Source organism: Equus asinus, chromosome 14 (genome assembly GCF_041296235.1).
Source record: "Equus asinus isolate D_3611 breed Donkey chromosome 14, EquAss-T2T_v2, whole genome shotgun sequence".
NCBI lineage: Eukaryota > Metazoa > Chordata > Mammalia > Perissodactyla > Equidae > Equus > Equus asinus.
In genome coordinates, this window is record NC_091803.1 from 40209391 (window position 1) to 40227403 (window position 18013).

General features: G+C 60.2%; 2 protein-coding genes across 5 annotated transcripts in view; one reads left to right on the forward strand and one right to left on the reverse strand.

Annotated features, from left to right (window-relative positions):
* TXNDC11 (thioredoxin domain containing 11) overlaps positions 1 to 2228 on the forward strand; it is a 55071-nt gene extending 52843 nt beyond the window's left edge. The window contains exons 12-13 of one of the 2 annotated variants that reach the window (XM_070484921.1): positions 1237 to 1351; positions 1477 to 2228. In XM_070484921.1, the coding sequence (XP_070341022.1) occupies positions 1237 to 1345 (109 nt within the window). In that variant the 3' untranslated portion in view covers positions 1346 to 1351; positions 1477 to 2228. The remainder of the gene's footprint in view (positions 1 to 1236; positions 1352 to 1476) is intronic. The other variant, XM_014849959.3, reaches the window with a different exon arrangement.
* On the reverse strand, positions 2163 to 12433 carry SNN (stannin). Of its 3 annotated transcripts, XM_044747667.2 has the most exons (3): positions 12297 to 12426; positions 8568 to 8681; positions 2163 to 5247 (listed from the first exon to the last, which is right to left on the reverse strand). In XM_044747667.2, the coding sequence occupies exon 3, from the start codon at positions 5158 to 5160 to the stop codon at positions 4897 to 4899; it is 264 nt and encodes an 87-aa protein (XP_044603602.1). In that variant the 5' UTR covers positions 5161 to 5247; positions 8568 to 8681; positions 12297 to 12426; the 3' UTR covers positions 2163 to 4896. The 3 variants fall into 3 exon arrangements, with proteins under 3 accessions (XP_044603602.1, XP_044603601.1, XP_044603603.1); XM_044747666.2 differs by lacking the exon at positions 8568 to 8681 and having other exon boundaries at positions 12297 to 12433; XM_044747668.2 differs by lacking the exons at positions 8568 to 8681; positions 12297 to 12426 and adding an exon at positions 11577 to 11830.
* Positions 12434 to 18013: the final 5580 nt, after the last annotated feature.

The window sequence follows — 18013 nt, forward strand, 5'->3', positions numbered from 1 at the left end:
CATGTCCACACCCGGGATCCGAACTGACGAACCCCAGGCTGCCGAAGCAGAACGCGCACAGTTAACCGCAGCGCCACTGGGCTGGCCTGCAGGCTCCAGGAGCTTTTTAGTTGTCGGTTGAATGGCTGGAAGGCCCCCCTTGAAGAAAGCTCACTTGTTAAGAAAACGGTGCTTAAAGGAGGGCATGGTTCTACACTTAGCCCAGAAATGTTTGCAATTATTCCCTGTACTGAGAGTCTCCGTGAGTGTTGGATAAAATGGGACATGTCTGACTTTAATCGCCCCGTGACTCTTAGCTCGTAAGGGAGGCCGACCCATTAATAATAGCACACCTTCTGCCTTGTCTTAGGCATTTGGCCGCTGGCTCTGTGTGCAGAGGGCGGCAGCTTTGATGAGTGGTTTCTGGCTGGTTTTTAAAAAACAACGTGGTTTTCCTGAGCTGACATTCACTGAGCACGCAGGTGGCTCCCCTCATCCTGAGGGCAGGCTGCAAGGCCAGGATGCTCCTGCCACCCCCTTGGCAGGCGACGCTGTGCGGGGCAGGGGTGCCACTCGTCTGGGGGCTCCCAACCCTGAGCCGCAGCCCCGGAGTCTCTCGCCCTGCACTCCTTCTGTGTTCCGAGGCAGCCATACGTCGTTTGCCCACCTCGTCCATAAAGCCAGTGGTTTTGATGTATTGCAGCTGGATTGTGTACGCGGGGGTAGATGGGTCTGTGGTAGAAATTTTGGTCGTCAGACAAATGACAAGTTCTAAAAAGGAATCTTCCAGTCAGGACTTGCAACAAAGCTCTGGGGATACCCCGCCTCATGTCACCCTCCCTCCTGATTCTGTGCGAGCAGCCTGAATTCAAGTCCCTCGGCTGGTCTGTTTATCAAGGCAGGGGCTCCAGTAACACCTTCCTCCTCATGGCAATAAAAATGTCTCCAGGTGTTGCGAAATGGCCGTGGGGGCACAGTCACCCCCAGTGAAGAACTCCTGCTTTGGATAATGTGTAATAAATGCTTGCCGAGTATTTCAAGTTTTTCCTAATTCACCAAGCACTGTGGGTGGCCACAAGTGATGTGGGTGACAGTCCTGCCCCAGGACGCCCTTCCTGACACACCCCGGGCCTCTTGGCACACAGGCCCTCTGCCCCCGTGCTCCCCGCGCCCTGCGTCCCTGGCTTTAGGCTTGGGCCTGGGAGCGCTTGTCTTTCCTGGAAGGTTGTGAACAGAAACTGAATTCTTTGTCCTCAGGAACAGACACACATTTGAGATAAGCCACCTTAATTACAGAACGCGCATATGGGACATCCTCAGCTTTGTAGAAAACTTTTTGCTCTGTTATTTACATTTTCCTCGCTGACTTTCAGTAAGTAAAATCCTCGGGATGTCTTTTGGGAGGAAATAAGTGGCCTGACCTTCAGTCGCAGTCCAGTTTGGGGCCAACGGTGTATGCGAGGCTCTCATCTCTGACTCCTTCCCCTTTCTCTCCAGAAAGGACCTCAGTGTGAAATACCCCGAAGACCTGCCCATCACCCTCCCAAACCTGCTGCGGTTCATCCTGCATCACTCAGACCCTGCCCCTGCCCCCCCGAGCTTGGCGACCCCTCCGACGAGAGAGTGTCTCCATAGCGAGGCGGTCTTACAGCAGGGCCACATCTCCCACCTGGAGAGAGAGATCCGGAAGCTGAGGGCAGAGATCAGCACCCTTCAGCGGGCGCAGGGGCAGGTGGAGGCGCGGCTCTCCAGCGCGCGCAGGGACGAGCACCGGCTGCTGCGGCAGAAGCAGACCCTGGAGAGGCAGCACGGCCTGCTCCAGCTGCACAGCGAGCAGCTGCAGGCCCTGTACGAGCAGAAGACGCAGGAGCTCGAGGAGGTGGCCCGCAAGCTCCAGGAGCTGGCCGACGCCTCGGAAAGCCTCCTCACCGAGAACACGTGGCTCAAGATCCTGGTGGCGACCATGGAGCGGAAACTGGAGGGCAAGGACAGAGCTGAAAGCCCCACTCCCCCGGAAGAGGCGCGCGCTGTCCCCCCGGAACCTCCAGGTGCCCCCCGCCTACCTGGCAGCACCCCGCCTTCCAACGGCAGCGCCACGCTGGCGTCCGACAGGAGCAACGAGAACAGGACGGACTGACATTTAACATGACATGAAATCAGAGGTGAAAACTGTACATTGGGAATATATTTATGCAAATTTTATTGAAATTTATTGTAAATAAAGATTTTCTCAGTGGTCTAGAAAATCAGTTTGAATGTCACTCAGCTTTTATTGAACAGGGATGACATCCCTTGCACTTATTGCACGGAGTTGATAGCTTTGAGACAAAACAGTAGCACAGGCCACTTGAAGATCTGTCTGAAAAATCGGTCCCTGTTTTGGTGGCTCAGTGTCAGACTGTCTCCCCGTTCCCCCTCCTGGCGCTTCTGCGATGACACGGAGGATGAAAGATTAATTTTGCCTGACTAGTCAGAAAACTTAAACGCAACAGTCGGGCTATTCAGAGAGAATTCAATGAGAGGCCATAACTTGACTAAGCCATTTGAGTGTGCGGCTCTGGTGTCGATGCTATAAAAAGTAGCTATTGATAAACAGGAACAGTGAAACCGATTATGTGGCCGTTCACCAGTTCTACAGGCACTTTCACGACCACTCCCGGAGACCCCGTGAGTGCCCCTCCACGCCTGTGACCCAGCACTGCCACCACACCCACGGGCCTGCTGCAAGGGGGAGAAGGGACCTGGAGAAGAGAAACGGAGGAGAAAGTGACGTTTCATCATTTCAAAACCAAAACCTCACTGGCCCAGTAAAGACCTCAGGGCAAGCGTGACGGCCAAGCCATGGTCCTTTCCCGGGCCAGGCTCAGAGACAGAAAATGCAAGTCCCAGGGGCTCCTCAGGTACTGGGTGGGCACACATCCTAGGGGGTGCTGCTGCCTGCGGAAAGTAGAGGTAGAAGGCTCGGAAGTTCTGGAAGGCGAGGGGAATGGGTCCAAGACCCTAGAGCTCCCACGTGCCTCTTGAGCCGCCTTCATTAGAGAGCAGAGCTGCTCCCCATCTTCCAGTTGGCACCTCTGGGACTCCTGCCGCCCTGCCCCACCCACACCCCGTCCCCCACTCCAGCCCGCAGGCCTCTGTTGGTCTCGCGCTTGCCCATGCCCAGTTAGGGGCCAAAGACCTTTCCTCTCCTGTCTTGATGCCAGCTGCCCCCTAAGGGCCCCTCTAGCCCATTGTGGTCCCTCGCTCCTGCCCTCAGCTCAGATTCCTCCCTAGCAGCCCCTCCCCTCCCCAAGCTGTTAATTCCTGTTTGACCCCCACTTTAGGTGGATGCTGCTAAATAAGTGGTCCCTAAGACCCCTCCTCGGGGTTCTAGAAAGGACATTAGTTCAACATGCTTTTTAGAGGAGACCCGGATGAGGCCAGAGGAGTGGGCTTCAGCCGGACCCGGAGGCTGGAGCTTGGAGGGGGAGGGGGGCGGGGTAGCCACGAGCCACCCTGGGGCTCCCTGGCCATGCTGAGAGCCGGCGCTCCTAGGCCAAGCCGGGGCTGGTCCCCGTTTGTCACCAAGGATGCCCACACAAGTCCCGTTGGGTCAGGGTAGCTCAGGATGTGCCTCCAGTGGTGGGGCTAATCCAGGCGAGGGCACTGAAACACACAAAGGGTCCCCCTGGAGATGCAGGCTGTGGGACGCTGGCCCGGCCCAGAGCCACCAACTCCTCGTCTGGGCGAAAACCAAGTCCCGGGCCTGAAACCCACTCTCCTCCTGCATCCCTGGAGCCCACCGAGCGCGGCTGTCAGAGCCACCTGGGGCCCCCCGCGTGCACGGGCACAGGCTCGGTGCTCCTAGAGCGGGGTCAGGGGACTCTCCTCCAGGTGACCCGCTGAGGAAAGCGAAATCCAGTACCCAGCAGGTGGGTGACAATCTGAGAAGGAAGGAAGCTAATTTGTGAGAAAGGGAAGGGGGGCGGAAAACCCTCAGAGTCCCTCCCCCTGCCCTCCAGTGCAGAAAATGTTAAATACAACAACAACCAAAAACCACAATTTTCTCTTTCCTGGGCCAACTGGGTTTCAGAGAAAGGTCGCCTCCACGGGCTTTGGGGTTTGTAGCGGACCGGGCCGGGGGAGTGCTCAGCATGCTCAAGACCAAAGGGGCAAGAAACTGCTCTGCCACTAGGACGCCTGGCAGCCATCAGGACTCGTGCCCTGACTCGTCCTTCACCGGCTCCCAGGCAGCCGCAGCAGCTTCCTTGCAATAACTCCACTATCAACAGGAACTGGAATCCACCGACCAACCGAGTCTACCTAGAGAACGAGGGGGCGTGGTTCTTCTTTCATCCATTGCTAACCAAGCAGAAATCCCCAGAGCACCCCCTCTGGGCGGCCGTGAGACCTGACACTGATACTCACTTCCTCTGCATGCACACGCACGTGTTATATACATTAGAGGCCCCGCCAAGTGTCTGAGACCCTCCCCCACAGCCATCGTGAGTCCGGTCGGTCAGTCCCATGTGCTCTATACAATGTTTTAAAAAATCAGCAAAAAAGGCTTAAGGACGTGCTTCAGGGGCCTATTTACAGTTCACAGGTTTGTGAGTTCACACCTTACAGTAGTAGCTCCATCAAAAACAGGCTCAGCTAAACATTCAAGTAACGAAAGCACTATGGGGCCGTGAGCCCCCGCAAGGTCAGGCCTGCCCACTGCCTGCAATGGGCAGCCCCAGCAGGAGGCTGAGGGCACGCCCAAGGCCACCGAGTCCCGGCTGGGGACAGCTGGGAGCCCGAGAGTCAGTGCATGCGATGAAGAAGCCTGCGAGGCCATGCCAGCAGTGTCAAGCCTTGCTCTCAAACGGCGGCATGTCCGTGGTTTCGCGCCTCCTGGCTGGCTGCAAACAGGCCCAGGAGCCCCCGCGTCCCAGCTCAGCCGTGGACTTCTGGGCCGTTGGGGGTCAGCTTGGCCTTCCTCTCCACACACGGTCCCCTGGCCGAGTACTGCACCAACAGGAAGGGCTCCTTGGTCTCGCCATCCCCGACGATGCTCTCCTCGTCCTCCGACTGGCTGATGCGCTGCAGCCGCAGGTAACACCAGCAGCCCAGGATCAGGGCCCCCAGGGCGGCGATGGCGATGAGGATGACGATGACCGTGACCACGCCCGTGGTGGGGCTGTGGTCCATAATAGACATGGTCAATGCTCGGGGAGGCTGGCACGGCAGGAAGCTCTTGGGGGCACCGGCTCAGCAAGGCTGGAACTCAGGCGGGACACCAGAGCCCTGGAAGAGAAAGCAAGACGAGGCTACATCGGAGACTCTGCTGGGGACCCTGCCAGCTTGCGAGCTGGCTGGGCTCCTCCACGGGGTCTATTTTTAATCTGTTCTTAAGCCTGACCGTCCCGCCCTCATCCCAGGGGAAAAGCCTCTGGTTGGCCTTTGCTGTTTCTCTGTTCATGATGCCACCAGCGTCCTCGCTGCTCACCCCAGTCCCCTTCTTTCACTACCTTTCATACCCTCAGTCACCCCCGCTCAGCCCCGGAGCCTGAGATGCAGGGAACGGGGGCACCCAAGACCTGCAACCCCCCTGCAGCAGAGGCTGAGAGAGAGTCTGCTTCAGCTGAATGTTCCGGAACACCACTAGGTGTTCAGTAACGGCTCAGCAACTACAAGGAGGCAGTGCTTCATTGATGGCCAGACATGAGGGACTCAAAAGCAGGGAAATGACATCAGCCCCTTTTGCAAACAGGCAACACATCTAGCTGAACCGAGTCTTCCGGAACACCTGTGAAAGGCTGGGGTGGGGGCGGGGGGGCGGTGACAGGCTTTGCCCACAAGGGAACTGCAGCCACCGGGGGAGAGCCCCGATCCACCACATACCATCTGAGAGGAAGCCAGGCAGCAGGGTCCTGGAAGATGGCAGCCCGAGGGAGGGCAGGAGTGGGACAGCCCGGCCCTGCCCTCGCCAAGCTCAGCGCCTGGTGCAGAGCCAGACCGCAGAGGGGTCAACACACCCAACGCCTCTCACTACGAATGCCATGCCACGAACACAGGGCACCGGGTGCCACGATGCTAAGCCAGTGGGGCAGGGGATACTCAGGGAGGCAATCTGACACTGGGACGTGCAGGAAGACCCAGCCCTCGGGGAAGCGTGTTCCTGGCAGGGGAAGGGCATCTGCTAAGGCTCTGAAGGCAGGAGAGGGCCTGCTGGCGAGTGTGAGGAGCTGAGGGCCCTGGTAGCCGGACCTGGAACATCAGCTTGTTCAGTGGGGGCAGCGAGGGGGTATACATGCTGGACCGCCACCTCCTCATCGCGTAACCTCAGACAACAGCTTCCACCTCTCTGAACCCCGAATCCTCCTGTTAATGGAGCTGGTCGGGGGCTAAGGAGAGCACAGCTGCAGGAAGCACAGAAGACAAGAACCCCCACTCGAGGTCTGACTCTAGGTGGCACCCACAGGCCCAGCCAGTGACGCCCACTGAGGCTGGAGGTGCTGGAGCTGGCAGGCTCGCCGGGGCCCCAGGACCCTGTACTTGTTTATTTCTCCTGCATTGCTGTAAACGGAGCAAAGCACAGTAACCAACAACCAGGTGGTTCTGAGGCTGAGGTGACGCCCTGGGCACAGGGCCAGCCCGAAGCAGAAGCCAGCGCCCAGGCAGAGCTGGCTGTCCGAGTTCAGCGTTTTGAGCAGACTGACCTCAACACAGGTGGACAGCGCTGGCCAGGGAAGGTTGCCCTCCAAACAGGATGGAACCCGCCGTCCCTGAGCGGTCACAGCCTTGATTAGAAATGACTCTTCTCCACACCAGGAGTCTCCCGACCCGCCCCCAAGGCCAGATTTGCCTGAGGGTCAAAGGCAGCCAAGTCAAAGCCCAAGTCCATCTGGGGACCAGGCCCTGGGAAAACGCCGCAGACCCTGGAGTGCGGCCCTGAACCGCGCCCGCGTTTGCAGAGGGGTCCTGGGCAGGAGTCGGGGCGACATCCTGGAGTCGGCCCCCTTCTGACCACCTCCAGCGTCAAGTCGCTGCCAGCGCTCACGGTGGCTCCCTGGTCCACATGTGCGGGCCCACTGCAGCCAGCGCCCCGTCTCGGGAAGGCACCAAGTCCTCACAGTGACGTACAGGACCGGACACGATGCGTTCCCACCCCTTGCACCCCTCCCCGCTGCCCCCAGCCAAAATGACCCCGCGCTCCCTCCTGCCTCCAGGCCTTTGCCCAGGCAGGTCCCTCTGCCCAAATGCTCTGCTCTCCTACCCTTGTTCAGTGGTTCTCAACTGGGGGCGGCTGTGCCCTTCAGGGGACGTTTAGCAATGTGCAGAGACATTTTTGGTTGTCACAACTGGCAGTGGGAGGGTTGCTGGTATCGAGTGGATAGGGTCCAGGGATGCTGCTAAACATCCCACAGCGCACGGGATGGCCCCCCACCGGCAAAGATCTGGCCCCAAGACTCCACAGTGTGGAGGCAGAGAAACCGGCACCTAGTTAACTCCAGTTCAGGTGGGGAAGCCCTCCAGAGCCACGGTCCAGGAGGGTCTCTTCATCCTGCGACTGCACTTGCTCCCTCCCTCCGGGCACCAGCCTCAGTCTGCAACCCTGGCTTCTGTAGCTCCGCCATCTGGTTAGCACCCGCCTCCCCCATCGGGCTGTGCGCTCCAGGAGTGCCCTTGCACACTTCTGTGCCCTCCAGTGCACAGATCATCCTGGCCCCTCTGCCGCCATCAGGGCTGCTATCAGCTCCCACAGCTCTGCTCTGTCCTCTCAGGCCTCCAGACAGGACAAGTGACCCCCTCCCTCCCAGAGAGCCTGCTGGCTGCAGCTGAGTGAACACCCACCGCCTCAGCCCTCCCCGCCGCCCTCTCTCCACTGGACCTCTCGGGTCCAGCGCCTGCCAGGGCACCTGCCCTCGCCCCAGGCTCCTGGACAGGAAGCCCAGTCAGTATCAATTCGGAAGGGGAAGTGTGTGTGTGTTTGGGGAGTGGGGGTGATTTGGGGGCAGGAAGCGGGAAATCAATCAACGGCAGCAAGACCTGGGATGGTGGTGGCGGGGAGCCCAGGAGGCGCCCACAGTCCAGGGGAATGCCAGCGGTCCGAGGACTAACGAGGAGACTGAGGCAGAGGCAGCCCCAGCTCAGAGAGACCCTCTGAGGGGAGTGGTGGCCTCAGAGCCCTGTCTGCTGCCCCCGCCCCAGGCCAGGAGGGGTGGGCAGAGCCAGGTGACCAGGCCATACTCATGCCAGGTCCCGGGCCCTCGCCTGAACGTGTGTGTGTGCGCGTGTGTGTGTGTGTTCCTTCACTCGCTCGGCAGGTATTTCCTGAGAACTGATCTTGTAAAAGATCTGATCACGTCATGTCATGCCCTGCACAGAACCCTCCCCGGCACTGGCAGAGGACCCGAACCCCCTGCCTCCCCGAGCTTCCTACCACCTCCCCCGCCTCGACCTCAAGCCCTCCACATTTTCTGTTCCTTCTGCCTGCAATGTTTTTCCCCGACTGTCCCGTGACTGGCTCCTTCCTATTATTCGGGACTTTCTCAGCAGGTGCCTCTTGGGGGATGTGTTCCCAGACCCCCATGACTGCAGATGCCCCCCGGCCCCACACTTGCCATCTCCTTGCACGACTTCATTTGACTTCCCCGAGCTCTTGGCTGCTTGGAAGTCCCCTGGGTCAGGGAATGTCTTCCCTGGCTGCTGGCTCCTTCCCGCAGTGGACTCGGAGCCTGGAAGAAGAGGGCACTGTCCGTTGTGCCTGCTGCTGGGTCCCCAGCCCTATGATCGGCACACAGCAGGTGCTGGAGAAATGTCTGCTGAGGGTTCCAAGCCCGGGGACAGAGTGATGAGTTAGAGGAGACGCTGATCAAGGCTGTCACCCCTCCCTCCCCGCCCCCCTCAGCCAGCTCCCTAACCTTGAAGCCACTTACGGGACCCTGGGCACAGGTCCCCATGCCTGTCCCAACAGACTCAAGGAAGCTGGCAGCCTGCGTGGGAGGTCAGGCTGCAGCCTGAGTGCGGGGGCAGGAGCGACATGTGCAAGTAGATGCCGGGCAGGCCTGAGCTGGGGAGGGCAGCTGTTTCCACGAGTGCTGGGGCTGGGCCAGGGGTGGGGGGCCGCCAAGAAACACAGCCCAGGGGAGACCTGAAGCCTGAGGGTACTGGCCGCTTCCCCCAGACTCTCTTGGCCTGCGCTGGACCCCACCCGCTTGCTTCGCCCCTCCCAGGCCTTCCTGATGCCCCTCTGAGCCAAGGGGGCTCCTGTGAGTCAGCTGACCTCTCCCCAGATCCAGGAGAGCCCACGGGGTGGGACAGGGTGGGCCGCAGCATGGGCTGGGGAGATGCCCAGACGGCGCATGGGAAGCCTGGACCCCCTCGGGACCATCGTCGAAGCAGTTAGCATTTATCCTCTGCAGTCATGAACCCGGTGGCTGAGGCGGCTCACCGTTACCACGCCCATTTTACAGATGAGGAAACTGAGGCCCAGAGAGTCGGAGTGGATCGCCCAGGATGTGAGCCCAGAAGTGTGGCCCATTAGAGCACAGGTAGGGGTCTTCCCAGCACCAAGGGCCAGCCAGCCTGCCATCTCCGGGCACTCTGGGGTGCGTAACGGACCACTCTCCCCCACCACCTCTGGAGCATCTCCTTGCCTGCTCCCTCAGTCAGGACAAAGGCCGGCACTGGATGCCAAGGCCATTTGGACCCCCAAACATCCAGGGTCAGTCCCCCCCATCGCTGCCCCCTCCTGCTCCGAGGGCCCTCGGTCCTGCCTCCCTGGGCCAAAAGTGGCCCAACCCTCGGGCCTCAACCACTGCTCCTGGAAAAACCAGCTCTGAAGCCCAGCCTCACCATCTGCAGAGGCCACCCCTTTGAACTGCCCAGCAATGTGTTTCAAAGGCCAGTCCCAGTCCCAGCCACCAGCCAGCTGAGAGCAGGCATCTCCCACCATCCTGCTGTCCCTGAGGCCCACAGCTTAGGTCTTCCCTAATGTAAGACGGGGTTCCAGTCACCCCTGCCTCTTCATGGGACCCCCAAACTAAGCCTTAACCCCCCTTCACAGGTCACACCACACACTCAAGGCCCAAGGGGGCCACAGTTAGCAGCAGAGCAGATCTGGGTCCCCTCCTTCGCCCAGCCCACCCCTCCACCAGCTCCTGTGAGCTGCTGTGACCCAGCCAAGCAAGTGGCCTCGATTTCTCAGTGTGCAAAATGGGAATGAGGCCCTGATCTCCCCAGCCAGGCCGTGGGAAGGAGGAGAAGTGATAAGAAACGTGAAAATGGAAGGGCCACAGGGCCACCAGGTTTGCCTGTCACCAGGCACCATGGCCTGCTGGGTGCCACAGGGAGGACAGTGAGCCCTCAGGATCCCCTCACCCCCACCAAGGACCTGCCTCCCAGGAGGGCACCGAGCCTGGGCAGGGACACGCTGCCACCTTCTCGCTTAACTGGGCATATCACGAGTGTCACGTGGCCCAGCTGGACACCAGCTCGCCACTGCTGCCCTGCAGCCTCCACCTTCTGGGGCTGCCCCGCTTACCAGGCCAGGGACTTCCAGCAATGCCCTTAGGGGTTAAGCCAGGCCCCCTCCCCCAACAAGGCCATCTGCAGAGTGTGCCAACCAACCAGGATCCGCCTCTTTCAGGGACCCCAGTTCACAAACGAAAACATGCACTGCCCGGTCTCTGATTAGGAACGTAAGATTGTAGGCACGACGGGGCACTACTGGGCACGACCAGGGCACAGACGAATGTCTGCTCTGGGCCAGGTCCAAGCAGACACTGGGACCGAGGACCCGAGGACGCATCACCCAAGGTCCCTGCCATCCAAAAGCCAGGACCAGGCACAGCGGGGATGCCGAGGGCTGACGAACAATCACGGGGCTGTGCCCAGCTCTGCGGCCAATGTCACCTCCTCCTCCAGCCCCCACCCATCTCACCCCCCCCCCCACCTGAAGAGGAAACTCGCCCCAGAACCCCCTAGGTTCCCCTGTGCACAAGAGGAAGCTGGCTCGGGCTTGCCCGGGGAATGCCCCAAGGTCAGTGCAGCTCTCCTGGGGCCCAGGCCTGAGGCTCATGCCCCCACCCTGTGAATCAGCCACTGGGCATTCACACAGGCTGCCCCAGGGTCAGCCCACTTGGCCAAACAAGTTTGGTAATAACAGGAGATGCCTGACGAAAGTTGGCGATGATTACTATGTGCCAGCCTCTGAGCTAAACACTTCACACACATCAGCTCCTTTCGGCCTCAAAACACCCTCGAGTTGAGTTATTACCACGCCCACTCTGCAGACACAGAATCTGGGGCTCAGAGAAGTTAAGTCAATTACCCAAGGTCACACAGCTCAAGAGTAGTTGCGCAGGAATTCAAACCCAGGCAGCCTGGATCCAGAATCCCAGATTTCAACCTCGACACTAAAATGTCATATTCTTGACTCCCACCTCCCCACTCCCGTGCCTGAGGACCAGATGAATTGCACTCTGTCCCCCCCGCCCCCCCCAGGGCTGGCTGGGTGGCCGGGGCCGAGGACTCGATGCTGGGGACACAGGGATGACAAGCGCCCGGGCAGCTCCCGCGTGCTGAGCGCGGGCGACGTGCAGGCGCGGTGCCAGGCGCGCTCCACGCACCGTCTCATTTCACCCCGCCAGGCGACGCTGTCGTCTCCCCCACGCTGCTCAGGAGCTAAGCGAGCCTGGAGGGAGGAGGGGGCTCGGCCCGGGGGGCGACAGCTGGACGGGGAGCGACAGCTGGAGAGGCAACTACAGTCGCCTGCCCGGGGCGGGAGGACGGGGGACCACGAGACCCAGTCATGCCCACGCCGCGCAGTCACCGCCGACGGAACCCAGCACCGAACGCTGCGGCTCGTCCTCAGTTTCCCCACCTGCGAAAGGGGCGCCAGACGTTGCCAGGACTCCCACCCCTACCCCCCGGGCGCCCTCCTGATCACCCGGGGCCTGCCAGGACCCCCGCCCCCTCCATTATTTTTAAAAATCCCGAAGTGTCCCCACGAGCCCGGCGGCCGGCCCGGGGCGCGGAACCGCGGACCGCGGTGGGAGCATCATCGGCGGGGGGACACCCCCCTCTCCGCGCAGCGGCCGCCGCCCCCCGCCGCCTCCTTTGTCCCGATCTCGCCGCAGCGCAGCGGACAAAGAACCCCCGCCCGCGGGCGCGGCCCCCCGGAACAGACCCTCCCCCCGAAGCCGCGCCCCCGCCCCGGCGGCCCCTCCCCCGCCGCGGAGACCCCCGCCCGCGGCCGAGCAGCCCCGCGCGCCCCCCGCATCCGGCGCCGCCCCTTCCCGTCCCGCGGCCCCCGCCGCCCGAGCGCCCGGCCGCCCGGCCCCGCTCACCATGGCGCCGCCCGCAGCCCGGCCCGATCGCCCGCAGCAGCCCCGCGGGCCCGGCTCCGCCCGCGCGCCAGCCCGGTCCGGCCGCCGCGCACCGTCGGGACGCAGCCCCGCTCTGCGGCGGGCGGGGCGGCCCCGGCTCCGCCCCTGCGGGGGCGGGGCCTCGGGCGAGGCCAGTGGGAGCCCGCGCCGGGGCGGCGGGGCGGGGCGCGCGGCGGGTCACGTGCGCGCGGGCCCGGGGAGCCGGGTGGGAGGGGGCTGGCGCGGCCGGCGGCGCCGGGGGCGGGGGGCGGGCCGGGCTGGCGCGCGCGGATTGGGCGCCGTGGGTGCGGGGCCCGCGCCCGGAGCCCTGCCTCCCACCCCCGGAGGCCGCCCGCCTTGCCGTCCTCAGTGCAGAGGGGGAAACTGAGGCACGCGGCAGGGAAGAGTGCTGCCTGGAAGCGGGGAGCGGCGGAATCCCCTGCAGAGGCAGGAGAGGGGCGGGCCCCCCGAGTTGGAGGTCCTTGCTCGGGAAGCGAGCCGGTCCTTCACTCGTTCCTTCCTTCCTTCCTTCCTTCATTCATTCAGCGTTGATGGAGCAACACCACGTGCCGGGACGCCCGCCGCTGCGGGAACGGCCGCGAAAGGACAAACGGGGCGCCGCGATCACGGAGCGCTCACTGCTGCGGGCTGCGGGCTGCGGGCTGCGGCTGCGGGGAGTCTGCAGCCCCTCGGTCGCTTGTCATCACGGTTATTCAACGTAATAACCCCGTGAATGGGCGCCCATCGACTGCCACGCGCCGTTCCAACCTCTCGACACCTTTTCTCCAGGCGACCTGGAAAGGAAGAACCATCCCATTTTAGAGAGGAGGGACCCGTGGCTCCAAAGGGCTGATGTTCCACAGCCGGCTTGTGATGCAGGCAGGATTTGGGGCCAGACCTGCCTGTCTGGGGACACCGAGGAGGCTGTTGGTACAGCAGTCTCCACTGGTCCACCCAAGAAGGCAGTCCAGCCAGAGGACACCTCCTTGTGGCCAGCTGGGGCCCCCAAGAGGGGGCCAGGGTGGGTCCTTCAAGGCCTCTATGGCCCAAGTACCCTGGCCCACCTCCTCTGGCTTGGAAGGCAGGAGGAGGCAGTGGAGCCCCTCATCCTGGGAGCTGGGGGGGGGCTTGTCGGCTGGAAACATCTTTCCAGCCTCAAGCAGACCCTCTGGGAGAAGATGGAGCCCCAGCTCACAAGGCGGTGTGGCCAGGCTCTGCTCACTCCTCCGCTCCAGCCTGGCTGGTGTCTTTGCTGCCTCAGATGCACCAAGCTGTTTCCCACCCCTGGGCCTCTGCCCGGGCTGTTCCAGCTGAAACATTCTTGCACTTCATCCTTCCCATCTCGCCTTCAATGTCCTTCCTGGGGAGGGCCCTGCCTGACCTCCACCCAGGAGCGGTCCCCTCTGTCATTCTCCCTCCTGGGTGTTGTGGAATTGCACGTTTGTGGAATTGCACATTTTCGGGGTGCGTGATTAACTTTTGGTCTGTCTCTCCCAGGACTTGGTCTGTTCTGTTCATTGCCGTGTCTGCAGAATAGCACCTGGCACACAGTAGATACTGTGGGCATGTATGTTGAATGAAGGAATGAGTGAGTGATCACACTGCAGGGCTCCAGGCCTGGCCCCGCTGCAGCCCAGCCAAGAGGCCAGACTCTGCAGTGAACAAGGGGTCAAGCAGGAATGGGGGACACAGAGGCAGAGGGAAGCCCAGCTTCAGGCCAGCTGCCCTGGACGCCAGAGCCGAGGGACTCAGAATGGCTCCTGCTCCTGAGTCTGCCCAGCACTGCCCTCAAAGGCTCCTGCCCCGTCAGCCACACCTGGGACCCCGGAGCCCGAGGAAGCAGCTTCGTCCCACAGAGCCAGTTCCAGTGGCCTCTGCGGTCCCAGCCTCAAGTTCACAAAGACCTCATTAATGGGGAGGACGTAGGGGGAGCATGCTCGGAGCCCCAGGGCCAGGGCTGGCCAAGCGGTGACAGGCGAGGCAGGGACGCTCTGGGGAAAAGATTCTGGGAGAAAGAAATGGTGCTGGAGAATGCAGCACGACATAGAAGTTGAGAGTCAGGTTGCAGAGTTCAAATGCAGTCTTTGCTGCTGGGTAGCTTCAGAAAAGCAGCCTAACCTCTCTGTCCCTCAGTTTTGTCGTGTGAAAAATGGGGGTGACAGTAAGGTCAACCTCACCGGCTGGTTGTGACCCCATCAAGTGCTCGGTGCAGAGGAAGCCCTCCCACCCACTCACTGTTCACGTTAGTAATCCGGTCGGACAGGTATAGGAGTGAACTTGGCCTTCCGCATTTGGATCTTGGGCAAGTCACTGCACCTCTCTGTGCACAGGCTCCTCATCTTCCTAGTGGGTCCCATGAAACCTACCTCCGGGTGCTGAGAGGTGGGGGGCTGGGTGTAGCCCTCCTGGGTCCGACCACCATCCTGCCCAGAGTGAACTGCTTCAATAATACCAATAACAATAACAGTAACAGCAGTGAGCAGTGTTTTAAGCAGTACATATGCATAAACTCATTTTACTCCCCATTTTCCAGGTGGGTAAACGGAGGCGCAGAGCGGGACATGTGCACAGAAATCACCTGGGGGTCTTGTTAAAATGCAGATTCCGACTCAGTAGGTCTAGGCTTGAGAGTCTGCATTTCTCACTCGCTACGGGGTGGTGCCGGTGGTTTCGCGCCCACGCTTTGAGCACTGAGGAGCTGAGGCGCTTGCTGAAGGTCACACAGGTGGTGGGCACCGAGCCCGGATCTGAGCCACATGGAAGGCTGCAGACTGCTGTGCTTTACCTCGACCCTAGGTGCCTGCCCTCGCCCCAGCTTTCTCCCCTACAAAGAAGAGGCAGGAAGTATGGCTCCCCTCCCCAAGCCCATTTCCTCTCTCAGGCTCCTGCCACCTCCCTCCATGGTGACATCTGGCCTGTAGAAGCTCCCTGCCCCCTGCTGTCCCCGGGGTCCTCCCTGTCCATGGCATGGAGCTTCTCAGATGCTCATTAGTCACGAAGATAATTAAGGGTGAGGGATGAGCTCACCCTGGCTCCCTGGGGCTTGCCGGGGCCCAGCTGGGCCTGCCCTGTGCCAGGCTGGCCCCGTGCCTGCTTCCTTTGGGGTGCTGGAGGCGCTGGGACAAGGGAGGGGCTTGCTGGGGAGTAGAGAAGCCTCAGGGGAGACTCCAGCTGGGCCTCCCTGCCCAGCTCACGGCCACCAGGCTGGGCAAGCGTCAGCTCCTGGAGCATCCCCGTAAGGGTTCCAGGCCTGAAAAGGAAATGAAAACTGCTTGGCCAGATGAGGGTTCCCCAAAGGATGAGAGGTGACCCACCAGTGAGTTCTGCAGGGTGTGGTTAAGGGGGGGACACAGAGAGGGCGTCACCCAGCAATGAATCACACAGCAATTCTCCTTCAAGGGGAGAAAGCCTCACTTGCTGTTATGCAGCGTTAACACTGGCTCAGCACCCTTACAACCAGGAGGGAGCCAACCTCCGGCTCATAATCTTGAGCAACCCACACTTGAGCTAGAATTGAACAGCATGTGGTTTTCTGTGTATTTATGTTTACAATTATCTTCTATTTGGGGCACACGTCTTGCTTTTCCATTTATGGTAGTGACATATCCATTCCTTTTTAAGTCAATCTATTTAGGGGGGAAAAAAGTGAGTTAACTTAAAGCAAAGTATAACGGACGTAACTGCAGAGGTGGTATGGGGAGAGGGAAGCAGTGGAGCTGGTGGCAGACAGGTGGCTGAAGTGGGGCACCTGCTGGACGTGAGCCAGACAGCTGCTCGCAGCCCAGCACCGCGCAGTCCTCTTGCTGCAGGGCCCAGCAGAGCCCCAGGAGATGAGACATCCCACGGGCTCCTGTGTCTTCTAGAAAAGTCCATCTGGGTTGTCAAGGGTTGAGTGGGGCCTAGGTCGGCTCTGGTCTTTATTGCTGGGGTCCGCGGGGTCAGTGTGATGAGGAGCAGACTAAGGGAGGGGGGACTGCTGGCCTAGCCTGAGGTGCTCCCCACCCCCAGTCTGCCCTGCATTTCTGTCTGCAATATCCCCACTCCCAAACACACACTGAGCCCTGGAGCCCGTCAATCATCCATTCACTAAATCCGTCATTCATTCACTCAGTTTTTCATTCATTCAACCAGTCTTTACTGAGCACCTACTCTGTGCCAAGCAGTGTGCTTGGGGCTGGAGAACAGACAGGCAAAACCCAGCCCTCACAGGGGTTACATTATCCTGGAGGAAGACGGACCCCAAACACAGAAGCAAGTGCGAGATGAGGCATGTTGGACGGTGTACGTGCTATGGAAAAGGGAAAGAGAAGAAAAGGGGAGTGTGGGAGCCCGGGGCGGGGGCCTCTCTGAGAAGGGGTGCCAGCCGTGGGGACGGATGCTGCCCAGTCCTGGTGCCAGAGAACCTCACAGGCGTGGAAGCCGGCAGGCGATGAGCCGGCGCTGGCCAGGGAACTCTTTTATTTGTGTTTTTCAGTGTCGGTTCCGGAGGCTGGAAGTCCAAAACCAAGCGTCGGTGGAGCCGTGTTCCATCTGAAGGCTCTAGGACGGGATCCGGTCCGGGCCTCCCGCCAAGCTTCGGGTGGTCACCAGCAATCCTTGGCTTGTAGGTGCATCTCTCCAATCTCTGTCGCTGTCTTCACGTGCTGTGTGTCATCGCCTCGTCTTTTTTTCTTTTCTCCCAACATTTGTTGCTACACGCGGTCAAGTCGACACCCAACTCCTGGCGACCCTGTGAATGAGTGACGTCCACAGTGTCCTGTCCTCAGCTCCCGTGGACTCATGCCCGTGGCTTCCTTTAAGGAGTCCATCCATCACATACTGGGGCTTCCTTTTTTCCCGCTGCCTTCTCCTTTTCCCAGCCTGTCTTTTCCAGAGAATGCTGCCTTCTCATGCTGTGCCCAAAGTGGGACAGCCTCTGTTTTCTTATTTTTGCCTCCAGCCATAGTTCAGGCTTAATTTGCTGTGGGACCCACTTGTCATCTTTCTGGCGGTCCAGGGCATCCGCAGAGCTCTCCCACAACACCAGAGGTCAGAGGAGCCACTTTGTCCCATCAGTCCTCTTCACTGTCCAGCTTCTGCACCTGTACCTAGTAACTGGGCAGACGACGATGTGGACAATCTTGGCCTTAGTCTGTAACGAGACTTCCTTACACTTGAGGATGTTTCCTAATTCTGTCCTTGCTGCCCTTCCTACTCTCGGTCTTCTCTTGATGTCTTGGCTGCAGTCTCCGTTTAAATTGATGACTGAACCAAGGTCGACAAAATCTTTAACTATTTCAGTGTCTTTGCTGTCCACGTTAAAGTGATGCCCTTCTTCTCTAGTCATGATTTTTCTCTTCTCGGCATTCAAACGCAGGCTGCTTTGCCACTTTCTTCTTTCACTTTCATCAGAAGTCGTTGTTTCAAGTCGCTGCTGCTTTCTGCCACTAAGATGGTGTCATCTGCGTATCTCAGATTGTTGATATTTCTTCCACCGGTTTTCGCTCCTCCTTGCTCTGAGTCTAGCCCAGTTTTTTGCATGATATGTTCTGCGTACAGATTAAACGGATGGGGAGATGAAATGTACCCTTGTCTGGCACCTTTGCCTGTAGGAAACCATTCTGTCTCCATTTTCCATCCCGACAGTGGCTTCTTGCCCACAACACAGGTTACGTGTCAGGACAGTCAAGCGCTGAGCACGCCCATTTCTTTCAGAGCAG